The sequence below is a fragment of the Sarcophilus harrisii genome, chromosome 3, assembly GCF_902635505.1.
Source record: "Sarcophilus harrisii chromosome 3, mSarHar1.11, whole genome shotgun sequence".
NCBI lineage: Eukaryota > Metazoa > Chordata > Mammalia > Dasyuromorphia > Dasyuridae > Sarcophilus > Sarcophilus harrisii.
The window spans coordinates 475,877,018-475,899,986 of NC_045428.1; the positions used below are offsets into that span (position 1 = coordinate 475,877,018).

At 33.3% G+C, this 22,969-nt stretch overlaps 1 protein-coding gene across 2 annotated transcripts in view; it reads right to left on the reverse strand.

Annotated features, from left to right (window-relative positions):
* Positions 1 to 22,969, reverse strand: part of TRPC6 (transient receptor potential cation channel subfamily C member 6) — a 165,671-nt gene that overhangs the window by 64,185 nt on the left and 78,517 nt on the right. For both annotated transcript variants that reach the window (XM_031961050.1, XM_031961051.1), the window contains exon 2: positions 21,597 to 22,371. In XM_031961050.1, coding sequence (XP_031816910.1) covers positions 21,597 to 22,371 — 775 coding nt within the window. The remainder of the gene's footprint in view (positions 1 to 21,596; positions 22,372 to 22,969) is intronic.

Sequence of the window (22,969 nt, forward strand, 5' to 3'; positions counted from 1 at the left end):
CTGAACTGCTACATTAGAATGGCAAAGCATAAAACTTTACTATTATTCCATAATAAAGAATGAATTTTTACCAGCATCTGTATAGAATTGGGGTATATTCTAGACTAGCAAAAGTAAACTTTATCAAAATCACAGAATAAGTCAATATCGGGAAAAAAAAGAATAATCTGTGTTCAGACTTTCTCTGGCATTATAAAAATAATTTTACATGAATTATTTCTTTTCAAATCTCTGTTAGAAAAGACATACACATTTGATAAATTCTCACAATATCAATATTTCCAATTTACTATTATTATTAATATTACCACTACAATACCCACTCACTTTTTTTTTGGTTCATTCTAGTTACAAAGAACATAACATTTTTTCATTAGCTCCTCACAATTAAACTGAAAGATAAACAATTCAAGTATTTTAATTATTACTCCCATTTGACAGATGAGAGTGCTAAGACACAAAAAGGCCAAATAATTTAAAACTACATAGATAAAGCACAAGATAAATAAGAAAGAAATTAAGGGGATAAATAGAATTCTAGAAAAGCTAAATATGATAAACCTTTGGAGAAAATTGAATAGAGACAGAACAGAATATACTTTTTTCCCAGCAATACATGGAGCCTATACAAAAATTGACCATGTATTAGGGCATAAAAACTTCAAAACAAAATGCAGAAATAGTAAATTCATTTTTTTCAGATCATGATGCAATAAAAATCACATGTAATAAAAGGCCAGGGGAAAATAGACCAAAAATTAATTGGAAATTAAATAATCTAATCCTAAAAAATGAGTGGGTGAAACAAAACATCACAGACACAATCGATAATTTCATCCTGAATGAATGAATATTTCATCAGAATGAAAGAATGACAATAATGAGACAGCATGGCAAAATTTGTGGGATGCAGCCAAAGAAGTTATTAGGGAAAATGGTATATCTCCAGATGCTTATTTGCATAAACTAGAGAAAGAGCAGATCAATGAATTGAGTTGCAATTCAAAAAAGAAGAAAAAGAACAAATTCAAAACCCTCAATTAAATACCAAATTTGAAATTCTGAAAATAAAAGGAGAAACTAATAAATTTAGTAATAAAACTATTGACTTAATATACAAAACTAAGAGTTGGTTTTATGAAAAAACCAACAAAATAGACAAATATTTAGTTAATTTGATTAGAAAAAGGAAAGAAGAAAATCAAATTGTTAGTATCAAAAATGAAAAGGAAGAACTTTTCACCACTAAAGAAGAAATCGAAGCAATAATTAGGAGTTATTTTCCTCAACTATATGTCAATAAATCTGATAATTTAAATGAAATGGAGGAATACTTACAAAAATATATATTACCCAGATTAACAGAAGAGGAATAAATTACTTAAATAGTCCTATTTTAGAAAAAAAGAAATAGAACAAGTTATTAATCATCTTCCTGATAAAAAATCTCCAAGACCAGATGGATTTACATGTGAATTTTACCAAACACTTAAAGAACAATTAATTCCAAAACTATGCAGACTATTTGAAAAAATAGGGAAAGAAGGAGTTCTACCAAATTCCTTTTATGACACAGATTTGGTGCATTAATAGCATTTTACTTTTCAAAATACATGTATTTCAACATTCATACTTGCAAAATCTTGTGTCGCAAATTGTTCTCCCTTCCTCCATCTCATAGGCAGCAAATAATCCAATATAGACTAAATGAGCAATTCTTTTAAACATATTTCCACATTTATTATTCTGCACAAGAAAAATCAGATTAAAGGGGGGAAATGAGAAAGAAAAAAACAAGGAATGAAACAACAACAAAAAAGTGAAAATATTATGTTGTGATTCACATTTCATCCCCACAGTCCTCTCTCTGGATTATGACTCTCTCCATTACAAGTCTATTGGAACTGGCCTGAATCACCTCATTGTTGGAAAGATCCAAGTCCATCACAGATAATCATCACATACTCTCATTGCTGTGTACCATGTTCTCTTGGTTTTTCTCACTTCACTTAGCATCACTTCATGTAGGTCTCTCCAGGCCTCTCTGAAATCATCCTGTTGATCGTTTCTTATAGAAAAACAATATTCCATAACCTTCATATACCATAATTTATTCAGCCATTCTCCAATTGATGGACATCCATTCAGTTTCCAGTTCCTTGCCACTAAAAAAGGACTGTCACAAACATTTTTTCACATGTGGGTCCTCTTCCTCTTTTTATGATCTTTTATTCTTTATTTTCGAAGACATCATTATATTAGAATTGAGTAACAGTATGTCTGACTGTGGCTGACAATGTGAGCTTGGAATGCTCTGCCACAGATCAGGAACAAATAATCCATATGAACATCTGAGGTAGCTTTTATAATTTAGTATATTTTGTGTTTCCTTTGAGATAATTCAATTCTGCTTTGCTCATAGTACATAGCACCTTCTCTGATGAGGTTACACCATGTCAGTCAGTCCTGGTCAGTGTACTCCATGTCATATAATCAATTCTAAAGTTCCTTGAAAGTGTCCTTGTATCACTTTTTCTGATCACTTTGAGAGTGCTTGCCCTATGTGAGTTCTCCATAAAAATAATCTCTTTGGCAAGCATATATTTGGCATTCAAACAATGTGGGCAGCCCAACAGAACTGCACTCTCTGCAGTAAAGTTTGAATGCTCTGCAGTTTATTTTGAGAATGGACCTCAGAATGTATTTATCTTATCATGCCAGGTGAACTTCAGCATCTTCCTAAGACAACTCCAATGGAAATGATTCAGTTTCCTGACATGGTGCTGGTACATTGTTCAGGTTTCACAGGCATAAAACAATAAAGTCAGCACGACAGCTTTGCAGCCCTTCACTTTGGTAGTCAGTCTAACACTTCTCCCCCTCCCACACTTTTCTTTGGAGTCTCCCAAACACTGAGGTAGCTCTGGCAATGCATAAACCAACTTCATTATCAATGTATATATAGCCCTGGAAAGTATACTACCAAATAAGTGAACTTATCCACAGCATTCAGAACTCCACTTGATGGCACTGATGATTCCACTATGAAAGACAGGATGCTAACTGACATAATATCTGTTTTCTTAATCCTAATTGTTAGGCCAAAATTAGCACAAGCAATAGAAAATCTTGATTAGATCTTGGTCAGATATACAGGTGTTGTATACAGAATTCTGTTCTGCATTTCTCCTGGAGCTGCTGAGCAGCAAATACTATATAGACTCTTCCTTGGCCCCTAATGAAGCCAAAATGGCTTTCAGGTAGATGACTTCTTCCACTGTATTAAGGAAGATTCTAGGAAAAATTTTTGCCAGCAGTGGCTAAGAGAGAGCTCCCAACCTATGACTGTCACAGTTCAATCCTGTTCCCTTTCCTTTATAGAAATAGACAAGAGGCATCCTTGAATTCCTAGAGTATAGCCACCTCTTGCCATATAATCTAAAAAATTTCAGTCAATTTTGGAGCAATGAACCCTCTTCCCCCCACCCCCAATCTTGTAAATTTAAGCTGGAATAGAATTCGTCCCAGGTGCTTTGCCACAGAAAAGTACCCTAATGACATTCAAATCCTTTTTTTTTTTCAGTTGGAGTGATTGCATAACATGAGAGACTGACCAAGGATAACTCAACATGGCATGCTTTCATCATAGAAGGTGCTATGTTCTATGAGCAAAGCAGAATTAATTTAACTTGGGAAAATATAACAACAAAAACCATAAGATGCACAAAGAAAATCAACTTCAAATGTTCATAGGACTATTTATGTCTGATCTGTGGCAGAGTATTCTGAGCTTTTATTGGTCTGATCAGACACACTAACTTGGCTTTAACACAATTAGATCATTTTGGTCCTCCTGAAAAAGAAGGACAAAAATCAACTAATCAAATGGTTGTCTTCTAGGTTGTTCTGAGCATAAAATGAGATAATATTTCAAAAGTACTTCAGCCACTTTCTCCTTGGAGCATATGTGTACTTGGACTATGTGTGCATTATATACTCTATGTATGTATGTACCCTTAGTAAATACTTGTTCGTAAAAGCTAATTAAGTCACACTGCCTAGTTGCTACATAATTATGATAAATCTATGATCCAATGACTTGATAGTTAATTGGAGGGAGGAAAGAGAAGCACACTGGTAGGGGTTTATGATGTAGTATTAGAACTTTACCCTTCTAGCACAACCTCCTGATCATACTTATTTCTATGAAATTATTACTTCCTTATTCTTGAAAGCAATGCCTTACTTTTTAAAAAAAAAATTATTTTCCCCAATTTCACTAAAACTATTTTTACATTTGTTTTTAATATTTTGAGTTCCATACTCTCTCCCTTCCTTCCCATGCCCCCCCATTGAGAAGGCCCATATAAAGTTGTGAAAAAAATTTACATAAAACTCATGTTGCAAAAGAAAACAGATTTCTCCCCTTCACCCAATAAAACCCTCAAGAAAAAAGTTTAAAAAATACACTTCAGTCTATATTTAGACAATCAGTTCTTTCTCTGGGTCTGGATACCATTTTTTATCATAAACCCTTCAAAGTAGTCTTAGATCATTGTATTGCTGAGAATAAATGAGTCATTCACAGCTGATCATTCCACAACTTTTCTATTACCATATACACAGGACATTTGACTTTGCTTGAGCTCATGGAAGATGTTCCAGGTTCTTCTGATAGCATCCTATTCATAATTTCTTATAGAACAATGATATTTCTTCATAATTCCATATTCCAACTTATTCATTCAATCCCCAATTGATGGGTATCCCTTTAATTTCCATTTTTTTTCCCTGAGAAAAGAATTCACGTCTCACTTTTGAAGAGATTACAGGCTAAATCAAAGTACACCCACTGATGATTAGAAATTTTCTCTCAGGAGTAGGGAAACCTGGGGGAATTATTATCAACTACTAATTTGTTCATACAAGGATAGTCTACCTCTCAGATCTGTGGAGAAAGGAGAACATTATAGACAAAGAAGAACTAGAGAACATTATAAAATGCAAAATGATTAATTTTGATTATGTCACACAAACAAAACCAATACAGTCAAGATTAAAAGGGAAGTGGAAAGCTGGGGGAAATGTTTCTCCAGTGTTTCTAATAAAGGTCTCATTTCTAAACTATAAAGAAAATTGACTCAAATTTATGAGAATGCAAGTAAATCTCCAAATATCCAATATACAAAGGATATGAACAGACAATTTTCAGATGAAATTAAAGTCATTTCTAGTCATATGAAAAATGCTCTAAATAACAATTGACCAGAGAAATGCAAATAAGACAATTCTGAGGTACAACTTCACACCTCTTAGATTGGTAAGATAATAGGAAAAGATAATGATAAATATTGGAGGGGATGTGGGAAAACAGAGACACATATATTGTTGGTGGAGTTGTGAACTGATCCAACCATTCTGGAAAACAATTTGGAACTATGGTCAAAGTGCTATAAAACTGTGTACCCTTAGATCCAATGGTCTCTTCTGGGTCTATATCCCAAATAGTTCATCAAAAAAGAAAAAGATTCACATGTGCAAAAATGTTTGTAGCAGTCCTTCTTATAGGACCTGGAAACTGAGTGGATGCTCTCATTTGAGGAATGGCTGAATAAGTTATGGTATATGAATGTTATGTGAACGTAATGGAAATTACTGTTCTATAGGAAATAATGAGCAGGGTGATTGTGATTTCAGAAAAGCCTTGAAAGACTTGCATGAACTGATTGCCAAGTGGAGTAAGTAGAAACAAGAGAACATTGTACACAACAACAAGATTAAGTGATGATCAACTGTGATGGATTTAGCTCTTTTCAACAATGAGGTGATTCAAGGTACTTCCAATAGACTTTTGATGGAAAGATGGAAATCTGCAGCCAGATAAGAACTATGAATACTGACTGTGGATCAAAACATAGTATTAAGCACCTTTTTTGGAGGTGGTGTGGTTTGTTTGCTTATTGTTTTTTTCTCTTTTTCATGTTTCTTTCTCCTTTTGATCTGATTTTTCTTGCACAACATGATGAATATGGAAGTATGTTTAGAACTGCACATGTTTAATCTACAGTGTATTGTTTGCTTTTTAGGGTAGAGGGAAAGAAAGAAAGGAGGGAGAAAAATTTGGAACACAAGGTTTTGCAGAGGAGAATGTTGAAAACTCTGCCTGTATTTGAAAAAATAAAAAACTTAATAAAATTATTAAACTGTTATCTACATTGGCAAAATGGGTTTCTTTATTGGTAGCTCTTAACTTGATCAAAATAACTATAATAAAAAACCCTTAGTACAAAGGAAAAAGCAAACTCCATTTCATAAATCTTGACAGAAATAAAATGATTACTCCTGAGAATAGATGTTTTTCCTCCGATTCATTTTCTGGGATCTGACCTTGTTCAACTCTGCAGTGTTACTGCCAGGACCTTTCTCTCATAGTTACAGAAAACATCAAGAAAATAATACTTGAGTGGATGAAAGGCCAATTTGTTATTCCCAAGGACATTGCTTTTAAAATAAATCACAGCTGGAATGTCTATGTATTCTCATGATAGACAGAGGCTAAGTTATGACAGACTGCATGTAGAGATACAGACACACATGTAAATGGCTTCCTGAATGGGAGATCCACCTTTACCTCCACTGTGATGAATCTTTATGAGGGTGATTACTTTTGGACACAGGATAAAAATAATAGGTAAGATTTATATGATACTTTAAAGTTCGCAAAGTATTTTATATGTTGACTTTTATGATCATCAGTCTAGAGCTAAAAGTGATCTTAGATTCTGAACCTTGTTAATATTCTTTCTTCTAAAACTGAAATAGGATATTATGGGCTTTGAGGACCAAGTGAGATGACATCTTACCATTTTGCAAATCTTAAAATGCTGTATAAATGTTTTTATTGTTGCTGCTGCTGCTGTTTTGAGGACCCACCTGCCTAATTTAACTTAACCATGCTGATCATCATACCCATATAGCCCAAGTCCCTAACCCCTCATGTGTCCTTCTTCAAAATGTTTCCTAGTTTACTGAAACAGGGAGAACACATTTTGATCTCCTAAATCAGTATCTATCTTCTGCTCATTAACTCCTTTCTCTCTCCATTTTCCCCTATATTTTTCCTTCTTTGTGTTCTTTTTGCCTTCTTGACACTTTTAAAGCATTGTAAAGACTTGGTCTTAAATGACTTTGGGTCAAAGTATTAATGAGAACAAGGAAAGAAGAAAAGAGAAACAATGCGGGAGAGAAGAATTCCTTCTATAACATTTCCATCAAATGGTCATGTGATCTTTGCTTAAAGATCTCTAGAAATTAAAGGACAGTTGAGGTTTGTGGTCTTCAATGTAGAAATTTCCTGACTGGTGATTTTAAATTGTAGGGCTAGTATTTAAATTCTCAGTACATAGACTAAATTTTTTTTTCTTTTCTTCTTCCCTGTCAGTATCACTATGTCAGTCAAAGATTATTTAAATAGGTTTGAGGATAGTTTTTTAGTTCCATTATCTTAACCCTAACTTTTTGACAGCATCTGCAGCTACCAGAACCACCAAACTAGAGGCACTAGACCCTTTGATGGGGAGAAACACAGAAAAACTCTTAGTCCCAAAATGTGCTTCTTATATCTACAGATCACAGAATAGTCTTTGGGGTTTTATTTTCTCTGAGGGGAAAGATATTATTTAGTTAGTTACTACTAGATCGCGTTCAATCATAGAATTTCAAAACTGGAAATAAGGTTAGTGGTGATATAACCTAATCTCTCTAAATTTATGTTCTGTGTATACCTGGTTTCTCAGAAAACTATACAAGAGATTCTGATCACTCAAACTGTGATGACAAATAACAAATCCCGTTGTTTTTCTGTCTGTAAATTAGGTCCATTGTTTATGTTCCCATGACATGGAGAACCAAAATCACATTACCATATAATTTGAGTTAGAAACCTTGGCAGCCACCTAGCTCAATCTGAAAATTAAGAAATCCAAGGAATCCACAGACTGATTGAAATGTGACTTCTTATTTGTCCCAGAATCCATTACTGAACCCATTATAATATATATTACACTTCTATTTGGTCTATCTCAATAGAGAGTATATAAAATAACCAATGACTAATTATTTTTATAGGATTCTACATTTACAGTGTGAAAGGTTTGGAGGCTTTCTGGTTCAACTCCTTCACTTTGAAGCTGAGGAAATTGAGGCCCAGAGAAAAGACATGACTTGAATGACCAATGATATATAAGTATTAAGTAATAGAGCTAAGGAAATTCAGTCAGGTCCCATCTGTAGTTCCAAGTTCAGTATCATTTTCACTGTGCCAAGTTGCTTTAGGTGACTTACGCATAGCACACAACAAACACAAAACAGTATTGAAACCAGTTTTCCTGATTTGCAAATCAACTTTTTATGCCACATTATTTCTCATTATGTCATTCTCATTCATAATGATTGAGCACTTCTCACAAAATTAATTATTGGTGACATTGCTAGATTTCAAACAGATTTAACAGATCTATTTTAAAATATTTTAAATTACTTTTTTGTTCTTTAGTATCACTTAGGAATCCCTCTAATTAATTAGCTATTACTATTGATTATTGTTGGGGAGTTTAGGTTTTTGTTTTTTTTCTACAAGTCTTCTAATGAAGTTTGGTTTAAATTGAAGGGTTCCACCACTGAGGGGAAAAGTTTGAGACCCATAGTTTTAGTTCAACTTCACCTTTTTACATAGGGAGAAATCAAAACAAAAAAAGGTTTGTCCAACATTCATTTGCTAATTTTTAAAAAAAATATTCGTACCAAAAGATTTCATCTGAAACACATCCAGATGCAGATAGGAACCATTCATGAAATTCAAGTATTTATTAAACTTTTTGATTCATTGGAGATTTTACAATCCATTAAAAATGTCATATTCCAATTGCATAATGTTGAGGAAACAATTACTATAGGCAAGTATTTATAGATTTAAAATTTTGTAATAAATGAATTAATCTTTAGGTATGCTTAAAATTTATGTTTAGCTATTTCTTCCAGATGAAGATCTCTTATTAGTGGTAAGGAAGGCTTCCCATGTGACAAGACATTCTCCATAGTAATTGATATTTTTCTTAGACATATCTGTAAATGCCAACTTGATATCATTTTGCATTTTTTGTTTCCATATTGCAGTCAGCTTTCTGAGCATATCTTTCATTATGATTTTTTTCTGGCAAAGGAGGAATAATGTCTATGGGATATGCTTCTTCAAGTTTTTTCTTTAACCAAAGGAAATGATGATGTCTTTGAACTTCAAATTCATTAAAAGCAAATTTATCCTGAGATGTGTTAATTGTAACTTTGCAGGTGATGAAAGTTTCAGTTGTAGTAATGCAGTTTTGGGGAATATCAACTGTAATAAAAAGGTCCTTCAAGTCTGGATCACCTTTAAACTTGTATTGGTATATCATGAATAAAGGGGATATTGACATCAAAGGACTAAAGTGGTTCATGTCCATCAAGGATGAATCCTCGCTGATGGTCATTTTTGTCATATAGTTCCAGATCATTCTTGTCTTTATCTAGGTCCAGCACTTTAGGCTACAACAGGACTGCAGCACAGCCACTGCAAGAGATCTTACTACTGCTGTTGCTGCTGCCCCAGTAGGAATTTGGGGGAAAAGGTTGCATTACCCAGTTCTTACCATCCCTCCCACCTCTATGTGTGATATTTATTTTTATGATACATAATAATAGATGCTTTTCATGTCTTTTTTCTTCATTAATTTTGAAATTTCCAAAGAGCACGTCATTAGTGACAAAATGGAATAATATAATTAGAAGAGAGAATTGGTCTTAGCCAAGAAGATCTAGGGCCTGAGTAAATCATATAGTCTCTCAATGACTTGGTAACTAACACCAGCAAACAAGTTATATATCTGCATTGGTGGAAGATGTTCCCATGACAACAAAAAATCACAGGTCTACACAACAACAGTAACAAAATGACAATAATATATTACACAAATTGCAATGTTATGATGATGTCAACAATACCAGAAATAACAATGATTCTTTACATTTTACAGTGATTTCCTTTTTTACTCTTTCAAAGTAGACTTCTGACAAATGTTAGTGGTCTCAAAGGATACTCTGCCCAGGAGTAAATCTACAGAAATAAATTGGTAAATCAAAGTGTGGCCCAGTTTGCTGAGTGGAGTTCAATTATACAGCTGCTAATCAGGCAGCTGCTCCAAAAGTGTAAACAGGGCCACCAAGAAACAGCCATGTCTGCATAACCCCATCTGTCTGTTTTTAACAATATAAGCAGTCAGCTAACTTTCAGGCATGTCACAACCTCAAGAGCCATCTAAGGCTAGTTTCCTAAAAGGAGATACTGAAAGGTCCATTCCCTATGAGCAATTTCTTGATATGCATACAAACTACTATGGAACTCTGAAAGGACTTAATGTATTTGGTTCTCATGGAGAATGCCAATTACTTGATGGAGAATATAAATTCCAGAATGTAAGTTCTCAAATCTACTTGTTCTTTAAAAAAGTAATACAGTTATACGAGTGATCTCTGATATCTGGAATTTCACTACCAGAAATATAGGACTATAAAAATTTACATTATTCTTCAAGTTTAACATAATCCCAAAAGAGCATAAGAACATTTTTAGCAACTCTTTTTGGAATTGGTCATTACAGATTTGTGGTGTCTGGCTTCCTTTTAATTGTATATTGCATATATACAATACATGTATTGTGTCTAATTGTGTGTATATATATACATATATGTATGTATATCATATATAAAAGCATATACATGATATATGTAAAAATATATACATTGTTTCTATAGATATATACATATAGTTATATGTCTATATGATACATTATAATATAAATGTATCATATGTATTGTGTGTATCTATCATGCTATACATGTAACAATTGTGCACATGTATATTACAAATTATCTTTATGACACATATACATATGCACATTTACATATGTATTTACATGCATATACATACACAGGCAGCTAGGTGGCACCATAATGCACAGAGTGCCAGGGCTGGAGTCAGGAAGACTCATCTTCCTAAATTCAAATCTGGCCTCAGACACTTACTGAGTAGCTTTGTGACTCAAGGTCAGTCACTTTACCCTGTTTCTCTGATTGTTCATCTGTAAAATAAATTCGAGAAGGAAATAACAAATCACTCCAATGTCTTTGTCAAGAAAACTTCGAATGGGGACAAAAAGAAGTAGACATGTCTGTACGACAACAAATGCACAACATACATAAAATTCATATATATATACATGCATGCATATGCACATACAGAACCAGGAATACATTGCAGAAGATCAGGAGTGAAACAAAGATGCCCATTATCACCACTATTATCCAACATTGTGCTAGAAATGTTGGCTTTAGCAATAAGAAAAAGAAATTAAAGGAATTAGAATAGGTGGTGAGAAAATAAAACTATCATTCTTTGCAAATGATATGATGATATACTCAGAGAATCCTAGAAAATCATCCAAAAACCTCCTGGAAACAATTCACAGCTTTAGCAAAGTTGCAGGGTATTAAATAAACTCACACAATCATCAGCATTTCTATATATTACTGACAAAGCCCATCAACGAGATAGAAAGAGAAATTCCATTTAAAATTACTGTAGATAAAGTAAAATACTTGGGAGTCTACCTGTCAAGAGAAACCCAAGAACTATATGAATACATTTACAAAACATTTCTCACACAAATAAAGTCAGATCTAAACAATTAGAAAAGTATCGATTTTTCATAAATAGGCCAAACTAATATAATAAAAATGACAATTCTTTCTAAATTGGTCTACTTGTTCAGTGCCATACCAAGCAAGGTGCCAAAAAATATTTTATAGAACTCAAAAAAAAAATAACAAAATTCATCTGGAAGAACAAAAGGTCAGGAATGTCAAGGAAATTAATGAAAAAAATACAAAGAATGGTGGGTTAGCAGTACCAAATCTAAAACTATATTATAAAATAGTTATACTCAAAACTATTTGGTACTAGCTAAGAAATAGAGTGGTAGATCAGTGAAATGGATTAGATGCATATGACACAATAATCAAGAACCATAACAATCTAGTATTTGATAAACCTCCAAATTCCAGCTTCTGGAATAAGAATTCCCTATTTGACAAAAATTGCTAGGAATATGGAAAATAATATGTCAGAAACTCGGCACAGACCTACATCTTACACCCCATACCAAAAATAAGGTCAAAACAGATACGTGATTTGGGCATAAAGGAGGATAACATAAACAAATTAGGAGAACAAGGTATTTTTTACCTATCAGAGGAAAGGAGGGGAAAAGACCCACATTTGCAAAAATGTTTGTATCAGCTGTTTTTGTGGTAGCAAAAAATTGGGAAATGGCTGAACGAGTTGTGGTATATGAAGGTAATGGAATATAAATGTTCTTTAAAAATTGATGAACAAGCTGATTATAGAAAGGCCCTGAAGGATTTACATGAACTAATGTTGAGCAAAACAAGCAGAACCAGGAATACATTATACACAATAACAGCAAGACTATGTGATGATCAACTATGAAAGGCTTAGTTCTTCTCAGTAATTTAGTGATCCAAAGCAATTCCAATAGACTTTGAACAGAAAATACCACTTGCATCCAAGGGGGTGGGGGTGAGGGAAAACTAAGCAGACACAATGTAAATCAACACATGCTATGTTCACTTCTTTTTTCTGGTTTTTTTTTTTATCTCTCACATGATTTTTCCTTTATACTCCAAACTTTTCTTTCCCAAAATGATTCATAAAGCAATGTGTATTAAAATAAATAAAATTACTACAATAAAAATTTTAATAGGAAAAGAAAAAAAAGATACATCTACTCTTTTTGAAAAATTGCATTATTTGTAAACATGCATACCAGAATCTATCAATCCTACATTTAGGTAGTGCGGAATTCTGGATCTGGAGTCAGAAAGACTCACTTTTGTGAATTCAAATCTAGTTTCAGAAATTTACTAGCTATATGACCCTGGGTATTCAATCCTGTTTGCTTCATTTTGCTTCTCTGTAAAAACGATCTGGAGAAGGAAATGGCAAACCACTTTAATATGTGCCAAGAAAAACCAAAATTAAGTTCAAAAGGAGTTGGACACAATTGAAAAACAATTAAATAACAACAACAACAAAACATATAAGAAATCACAGATAACACCAACAAAAAAATGATACTTGAATTTGGGGGTTAGAGGTAGGATTATAAAGGATGTATAAATGAATTGGGGGCAAGAAGATAAGGCAATTTAAGCACACTACTATTGCTAAGAGGTTAACTGGAAAAAAAAGGAGAAATTGCATGGGAAAACAGCTTGAAACTATGAAAAAATGAAGTTATGTTTGTTTGTGTTTGCCTCAAATTGGAGGAGACCTATGCATGTTGGCAGGCAGAATGAAAGAATCCATTATCTGAATGTCTGACAGAGCTTTTTCCCTGTTAAAGGCATAACAGATCTGAAATTCTTGACTTTCTTATGATGATAATTTTATTCTTCAAATGGTAGAAGAGACAAGGTAACTATTATTCTGGGTCTACTTCTCCCCCATAAGGAGGAAGTAGTTGAAAAAAAAGAAGAAGAAGTAATGGGATCTTCAGGAGGAAATGACCATCTCAAATTTCTTGAAAGATAAGAAAGGGGAGACCAGTCATAATTTGATGCATAATGCTATATTTAGGAAGAGTAAATTTTTTAGAGTTAGTTTATGTAGACAGTTCTGGTCAGGAATTTATAGAGGAATTTGACTGTAGATAGTTGGTAAGCTCTCAAGAACAAATCTTTGATGGCTGTAACCACATTTTATTCTAATAAGAATAAAAATGGAGAAGGCTGCCTAAAGAAACTCTTGTCAAAATACAGGCCTCTCCATATAAGAAGCAGCATGATATAGAACACAGGATCTGAAAACCTGGGTTCAAATACCATTCCAGATATTTATTGTGAGACCCTGGGCTTTTAACTTCTTGCGGCATTAATTCCTCATTTATAAAATGAAAAGATTATCTCTCTGACTTCTATTTTTTTTTCCATCACTAAATCTATGATCCTATTAGCTCATCAATCACTTTGAATCATTTTTAAAGATGTGTAAAGTAGGGGCAGCTAAATGGCACAGTGGATAGAGTAACAGTCCTGAAGTCAGGAGGACCTGAGTTCAAATCTGGCCTCAGACACTTAACACTTCCTAGTTGTATGACCCTAGATAAGTCACTTAACCCCAATTGCCTCAGCAAAAAAAAAAAAAAAATGTAAAGTAGATAGTGGCAAAGATAGTAACTGAAAATAAATAATAAATAAAAAGTTCCATCTGCATTCAAATGAGGAAATTATGAAGACTGAAAGTAGATCAAAGCATAGTGCTTTCACCTTTTCTTGTTGTTGCTTGTTTAATTGGTTTTTTTTCTTTCTCATCTTTTTTTTTCCCTTTTGATGACATATTTTTTTTGTGCAGTATGATGAATATGGAAATATGTTTACAAAAATTACACATGTTTAATCTATATTGAATTGTTTGCTGTCTTGGGGAGGAGACAGGGAGGAAAAAAGGGAAAAGAATTGAAACAAGGTTTTGTAAAAGTGAATATGGAAAACTATCATTGCATGTATTTGAAAAACTAAAATACCATTAAAATAATTTTTTAAAAGAATGATGACAAGAACAATGCAGACTAGAAGGAAACAAGGCCATGATGAAATAAGAAAAATTTTTTACTTGCTGCTAAAGGAAGATCAAAAATTCAAAATAATTTTAATGGAGATAACATAGAATGACAAAAGAAAGAAGGGAGAAAGGAGAATGAATTTTAGACTTGGAAAAATAGAACAAAATTGGTTACACATGATTAAAAATCCAAGATAAGTGAAAAACTGGTAAGACAGAATGCTCCTTTTTGGAATTAATTTAAGTCATCATGATTAGAAAAAAATATTGCAAGATACCCAAAGAACTCATGAAAGTATTTGCAAAACCATTCTTAGTGATTTCTGAAAGATGCTAGAGAGGTGAGCCAATATAGTCCTGGTTTTCTCAAAAGTGAAAAAAAGGTGCTCTAGGCTGGTGACCTTGACTTTATTTCTTGGCAAAATTATAGAAGGCATTAATAAATAGAAAAATTGAGACTTCTTAGAATAGAAATATTTTACTTTGTAAATATCCTTCCTGAAATGTAGGAAGTGGTAAACATTTTGAGCCAATAGAGATTCATCAAGAACAAATCATGCCAGACTAAATTAATTTCCTTTTTATTATAGGTTATTAAATCAGAGGATTATTATAAATTTAGTTTAACATATTTTAACAAGGCATTTGATAATGGTAGCTATGAGGGAGAGGGATAAACTAAAGGATAATAGTTTAAGTTTAAGTAGACTCAAAACTCATTGATTCATCAGTTATACAATGGTTATATTGTAGAAAGAATTCTTGTTTATGTTTAAATTTTAATAGATGGCCTTTAATGGTTATTCTATCCTTTCTCAATGAGAAGTCAAAAGAAGACAAAATACAAAAAAAAAAAAAAAACTTCCAGAAATGTTATGGCAACAAATTACATTTAGTATGATATTAATTAATATATTTGAAGATAATTTTTAATGTAAAACATTTTCATATTAGAAAGTTTTTCCACTTTCCACTTTTGCTATTTTTCCATAGCATGTTTCCATCTGTATTTAAACAATATAATTTCTTTCTCTGAAGGTAGATAGTATGCTCTTCATTAGTTCTTTGGGATTGTCTTTGATTATTGCATTGATGAAAATAGCTAAGTCATTCATAGTTCTTCATTCAACAATGTTGCTGGTTCTATGTACAGCATTTTCCTGGTTCTATTCATTGCACTATGCATTTGTTCATGTAAATTTTTCCAGATTTTTAAAAATCATCCTGCTTATTATTTTTATTGCCCAATAATCACATACTACAACTTGTTTAGCCATTCTCCAATTGAGGGTCACCCTTTCCCTTTGACTTCCAATTCTTAGTCATCACAAAGAGTTGCTATACAAAATAAATAATGTTTTAAATGTTAATTAACATGTTAATTGATTACTTGATCAATTATTGAAACTGAGATACAAACTAAGGCACAGAAAAGATTATGGGAGAGGAAAAGAAAGATGTATTTCTTTGCTTTTAACTACTCTATAATTGCTAAGTGGACAAGTAGAAGGTTATTTATCCTCTGTCTCAACAGAGCAGTAGAAAGTACATGTTTTAGAGGTACTTTAATGGATCATTTCCTATCTCTCTTCTTTTATTCCCCCAGGAATATGTGCCCCAAATATATGAACTTAGTAAATATCACCCTGAGATGAACTAAGTGCCCAATTAAGCTATTATTTTTATCTCTGACAGTCAAAATGAAGAGCACATGAGAGGATAATATAATTGCTTTCCATGATGTCAAATTTATAAGGTTAGAAACACACTCTAAACAAATTTACACATCATTATCAAGAAAATTATCTAAACACATCTTAAAGTAAGTTAATAAGCTCTATGTATTGACTGAAAATTATGTCTGTGATAATTTCCTTCTTTTATTCCTAGCTTCAAAGGGTTCCCCCTCTAGCTTCATCTTCCTTGACTCTTGTGGCTTTGGCACTACTCCTTCCTCAAGTCTTGAGATTTCAGTTTAAATAGTCTTTTTTAAAAAAGAGTTGTCTTCATAGTAAGGGGAGAGTAGAGTTAAGATGCCACAATGAAACAACTGCCAGACTTTACCCAAAACTTCTCCTACAAAATGAAACACAATGCCAAACAGAATTCTGAGTAGAAAAGCTTTAAAAAAAAAAGTCATACTGCATCAGTTTTTTTTGTAGCCCAGAAAAGCTTACAAGTACAGGAAAAAAAGGTTTGTGGACACTGGAGTGAGTGCTAGCTGAGAATTCAGTGGTGGGAGTAACACTGGATGGTACAATGTCCGAATGCCTGGTCAGAAAGAGACCCCAAATTATCCCTATTCTTAACATTAAGCACAGGATCTAGCATCACTTGGTAGTTCTTTTATCCATTACCAAGTTTTGGGACACAGTTCCAGTTCATAGATAAGAGGTCAAACTCACTAAGGAGTTAGTGCAAGGAAGGTCTATAGACCAGGCAGGCAGTGACAAGCCTCCCACTACAACACACTACTTTTGGAGACACCAAAAACCTACAGGTTTTCAAACTGAGTTGTGAAAGCAGAAAGACATAGACAAAAGCTCAGGCTAATCAATCCTTTACTGCTGCCTGCAAGGTGAGCAGAGCTCAATTCTAATATATTTAAATTTAAAGTAAAAAAGTAGGCTGCAAAAATGACCAAACAACGAAAACCAATTATAAAAACTACTATGGTGATAGGGAAATTCAAGACATAAACTAAGAAGAAGAAAATGACTTGAAAAAAATCTATAAGCAAACTCTTAAAGACAAATGCAGAATGGAGACAAGCCCCCCCAAAAAAATTCTTTAGAGATAAGAAAGAAAAAGAAAAAGGGAAAAAGAAGAAAGAAAGAGAAAGAAAGAAAGAAAGAAAGAAAGAAAGAAAGAAAGAAAGAAAGAATCAATGATTCTAAAAATCAGAGTGGGGGCAGGGGAATTGGCCAAGAAAATGAGAGGTAAGTGGGAAAATTATGAAAAAGAGAATCAATATCTTGGTAAAAGAAGCGCTAAAAAATATTCCTTAAATGTATTTTTATATTTAACATAACTTTTAAGATAATTCCTTAAAATTAAAAATTGACCAAAAGCTCACTAAAAAACCTCACTCCTTAAAAATTAGAATTGGTTAAGTGGAAGCTAGTGACTCCTTTTAAAGTCAATTTTAATGTCAATGAAACAAAATTAAGACAATGAAAAAAAAGTTTAAAAGTGCACAACAGAAAAGATTGAGAAGGTAAGAAATTACCCATTATATATATATATATATATATATATATATATATATATATATATATATAAAATCATGCAAAACATTTCCACATTAGTCTAAATCCAGGCAAGTTAAGCGACTTATTGAAGAGCTCAAAGGGATTAAGTGGCAGAGGTTATATTAGTGTCTAGAACATTTTGCTGTCTTCTGTACACTTTGCCTGTCCTAAAGGCCATATAGGTAGCTAAGAAGCAGAAACAGAATTGGAACCTATGTTTTTTGACTCCCAATCTTTTATTCTTTCCAAAGTACCACACTAATGGGGACTTGTTCTATATAGTTTCAGAAAATAGAACTACAAAAAATGAATATAGGTTTTCAGAGTGACAGATTTGGGCTCAAGGCAAAGAAATCATTTCTAACAATTAAACATCTAAAAATGCAATAGAATGATAAATGAGGTAAAGACTTCTGTATTACTACTAGAGAGATTCATCATCACCAAAGGGTTTTATAGAATGGATTCATTCATCAACTCCAAGAATTTGTGGGGTTTGAATTCTGGCTCAGTCTGTCATCATCCAAGTCAAGTCTAGGCTGTTTTCTTCTTCACTTCATCCCCTGCCTTTTTTCCCTAAATGAAGCCTGTCTCAAAATTGAAGGTTGCTAATAGCATTAACATTGTTAATCTTCCAAGAGTTTATTCCTATCATCTCAGTGATTGGTGATTTTTTTCATCTAGAAGTTGTTTCCTGTTAGCTACAATCCAGGATATTTTGTTATTTATTCCTTTTCCACTTTGTCATCTGCTATTCGTGAGCCTTTTTCCATTTGCAGAAGTAATTGTTCTCTAGCCCTAATAACACTGCTTGGTCTTTGCCTAAAAAGAAAAAAAAGTTAAAACCCCAGCCCCATGACAATTTCCCATTGTAACTCAATTGTTATTTTTAAAAGTTTTTCATGTACAAACTTTTCAAGATTTTTTTAAGTTTAAGTGTATAAAGGCTATTTATACTAACTCAAATGTTTGTTGATCCTTTAAAAATGTAATAGTTTAGTGAGGAATAATTTTCCCATTTGGAACCTATGTGATCTTTACCTCAAGCAATAAGAAATCCTGGAGACAACTTAATACAACCATTTTACAGATGTAAAAACTGAGGCTAAGAGACATAGATAGCTTCTCCAATATCTCTTAACTAATGAAGTCTTAGAACATTGACATCCTAACTCCTATTGTAGAGTTTATTTGTTCCCCTCCATCATACTATGCTTTCTCTTTGCTGATGCTGTTTTATTATTCTTGCCATACCTTTCCAGATATAGGAGTGACACTCACCTATCTATTGCCCTTAGAGTCATCTTCAGAGTTCTCCTTACAATTACAATAACACTAGCATATAAATGCTAAGTTTATATGCTGGCATAGTAGAATATCTAGGGTAAAAGGAGGCATTGGTCACTCTTGTTCCTAGTAGAGACTGTGAAGAATAAACCTAAACTGAATTTTGCAGTGTGGAAGGAATACTTGTGTTGTTAAAAAGAGGACTAGCTTCAGAATCCTAGGGCTGGGGATCAAATGCTTCTTCTTAGGCTTAATATTCATGTGGCATGTTATCTAATCCCTGTGGCCCTCTCTTGTAAAATAAGAGGTTGGATTTGATGGTTTTAAAATTCCCTTTTTTACTCCAGATCTATGATCTTATCATTTTAGTTGGAGTGTTAGTCTATGATAGAGTAAAATAACAACTTGAGAATAAGTCTAATCCATTTGACATCCAATTTGTTTGCTCATGAAGAAGCTATCAGAACGGGGCTTGGATTCAATGTCTGAGTTTACCATCAATGGATATTTTGCATACAAGCCCTTAATTTACAATCTGAAGCAGCTACTTGGAGATCCTCATCACCACCATAAGTTTATCAAACTAGCAGAGTAGTCTGAATAGATATGTAGTTTGAAACTAACAGATTCAAGTTCTTTTCATGTATAGAAGTTAAGCTAACCTATTTCACAGTTTAGGATTTCTTCTCATCCTTTTCAATATTTTTCCATATTAGTTCTCTTCTGATTTTTCAAAGCCTATGAAAATATATATATATTGAAAATATATATAATTTATATGTAAATTTATATATAAAATAGCAGACACCCCCTCCCCCAACATGCACATACCATGTTCCTTTGTACAAAGTAGTTTACCAAGAACACAGTTCCTCTTGTTGCTAAGCCTATGTTTAGCCTCTAGCCTATGATTACATGACTCCTTTTTTATATTTCTCTTTACTTAGTTGAATACATGTTACTTCCCCTCCCAAACACTAGAATGAACAATGTAATAGTCTTCACTTCAACAGACATATGATGAAACCATCCCTCCCTCCTTAATTTTATTATGTGATTATGATTTTTAGATTGAATTTTAGCTCCTTTCCATTTAACTTTTAAGTCCACTTAACCACTTAGTCTCTTAGTCTGTCCACTTAACCATTAACCATCATGTCACTCCCTTCCTTGATATTAATAAGGATTTATGAGAACGCATACAAATTCCTCAATCTGAAATTCAAGGCCCATTATCTTTAGGACCTACCTTAGCCATCTAGCCTCATCTCCCATCAGTCCACAAAACCCATTCACACTGAACTCCTTTATGATCTCTATACCTACCACTTTCCTTTCCACTTTTGCTCATTGTTTTTCCTTTGCTGAAATGTGCTCTGCTTTCTCATTACCAGTGCAACTTCTACTTACCATTAAGTCTAACTGAAGGTTTACCTTCCATTAAGCTTTTTCTAATTCCTTCAGATCATCCACATTCATCAACAGAAGGATAGAATTTAGAGCTAGAAATAACTTTGGACATCATTGAACTGATTGAATCCCCCATTTTAAAATTCATAAATCCAGGCCCTGAAGTTATTTGCTCACAATAATACAGATTGAAAGTAGGAGTGCTTGGATTTGAATCCAGGCCTCTTGACTCTCAGACTAGGGCTTTTGTCATTGTATTTTGCTGATATTTCCATTCTGTAAACTCCCATAACATTTTTGACTTGCCCTATTCAACAACTGATTCCAGATTGATGAATTCCCTTTAATTTTTTTCAACAAATAGTTTTGATCATCTACTATGTGTAATGACCTGAACAAGATATTATGAGAAATATAAAGGAAAATATGATCCAGTCTGCACTTCTTGGAATTTGTAGTCTAGTACTAACTGTTCTATGTGTAGAGAAAGCTCCTAGCTTTCCTGCTATAATGTAAGCTCTCTGAACTTAGGGACCATATCCTATTCTCAGTTTTCTCACTTATAAAATGAGGGCATTACATTTATTAACCTCTAAAATCCCTTTTAATTAAATCTGTGATTCTATGATCCTTGGAGGCTTATTATTCTATCCAGAATAAAATGTGAACCATATATTGGGCCCAAATAATTTGACATCTATATTTTCCTCATAATGAATCTGTAAGAAAGGAGCTAGGATAGGATATCTGAACTTGCCAAGAATGGCTATGTTGCATAGGAGTCCTGACAAACTGTAGTAGTTTTTAATTCTTCCACAGTTACCAGCACAGGAATAAACACACAGAAGGACTCAGTAAGTACCTTTGACCTTGATTCTTTCAGAACATATATCACCTATTGATGATGCACATACCTTAAATTCCTTTTCAATGTTTGCCAGCACTGCCAGCTCATTGCTGAGTTCTAGGGCTGTCATGACAGGATCTTCACTGGACAATGACAAATAAGCAGGGCTTGCCAGACCCCTGTAAGCATTAATTCTGGATCTTGAGTGACTGAAAGAGTCATGTTTCTGCTTCTGATTGCATTCACTACACTTGCAGAAATAATCATGAGGTCTTTCAATTCGGGCTCCTTTCCTCAAAAGAGTGTGCACAATTTCATATTCCTGGCAGTGAGCAGCCAGAATGATGGGGGTAACATCATGAGAGAACCGGGTTCCGTCTTCATCATAGGCATAAAAGTCATCATGCTGGAGTTCTGACTGGCTAGGACTTGTTGCCAGTCTCTTGCCCTCAGCAAAAGCAGGATGATTTAAGATTGCTTCAACAATCCGAACATAACCTTTGCTAATGGCCAAAAGCAAAGCATCCCCAACTCGGGACAAATTTTCTTTCTTAAGCAAAAGTTCAGTAATTTCCAGGTGCTCATTGGCCACAGCCAGCTGCAAAGCATTCTGGCCCATGTAATCCACACAGTTCACATTAAGTGAAAGGCATTCTTCTAGCATTTTTCGTACTACAGGAATGTTGCCATATTCTGCTGCATCTAAAAAGCGTTCCTCTTCAATGGATAGACTTGTTGAATGGTCATTGAACATATATGCTGGTCCTCGATTTGCTAACCTTCTCCCCTTCTCTCGGAGGATGGTTTGTCGACGATGGGCCAGTCTGTTGTCAGTGCCCCGACTGCATCAAAAGAAAAAAAAAATTCAAACAAATTAAATTATTTGTATTTCAGTGTACTGTGTGACCTGAAACTTATTTAGTAAAATCCTGAAGCATTTTAGACAGTGGTATTATTATATCTGGACTAACTCTACTATTAAATTAAAATGCACTGATTTGTTAATGGGTTGATAGAGAATTTTCTTGAAGATTTGAAGTACTTTGTTGATTTTAAAGAGCAAAATTGAAAATGCCATCAAAACCCACTATATATATATTATATGTATATTATATATGATATTAGATGTTACATAAGTGATATATGTTACATATCATATATCACATATCATTCCGGGCACTGCAACCATAAGTATATAAAATGTATTATTTATTTTAAAAATTATTGTTTTATTAATATGAATTTTCTAAATAATTTTAAAATGAATATCATTCCCAATAAAAATACTATCCCAACTCACCTCTATAAATCATGAGGGCAGTTAAGAGAGGCCAAAATGGGTGTAAGAAGTTTGCAACACATAACACATACAGACCTACAAAGAAGAACTGGAGTAAGAATGTTATCAAAGAAACGTATAATGGAAAAAAAGAGGACAGA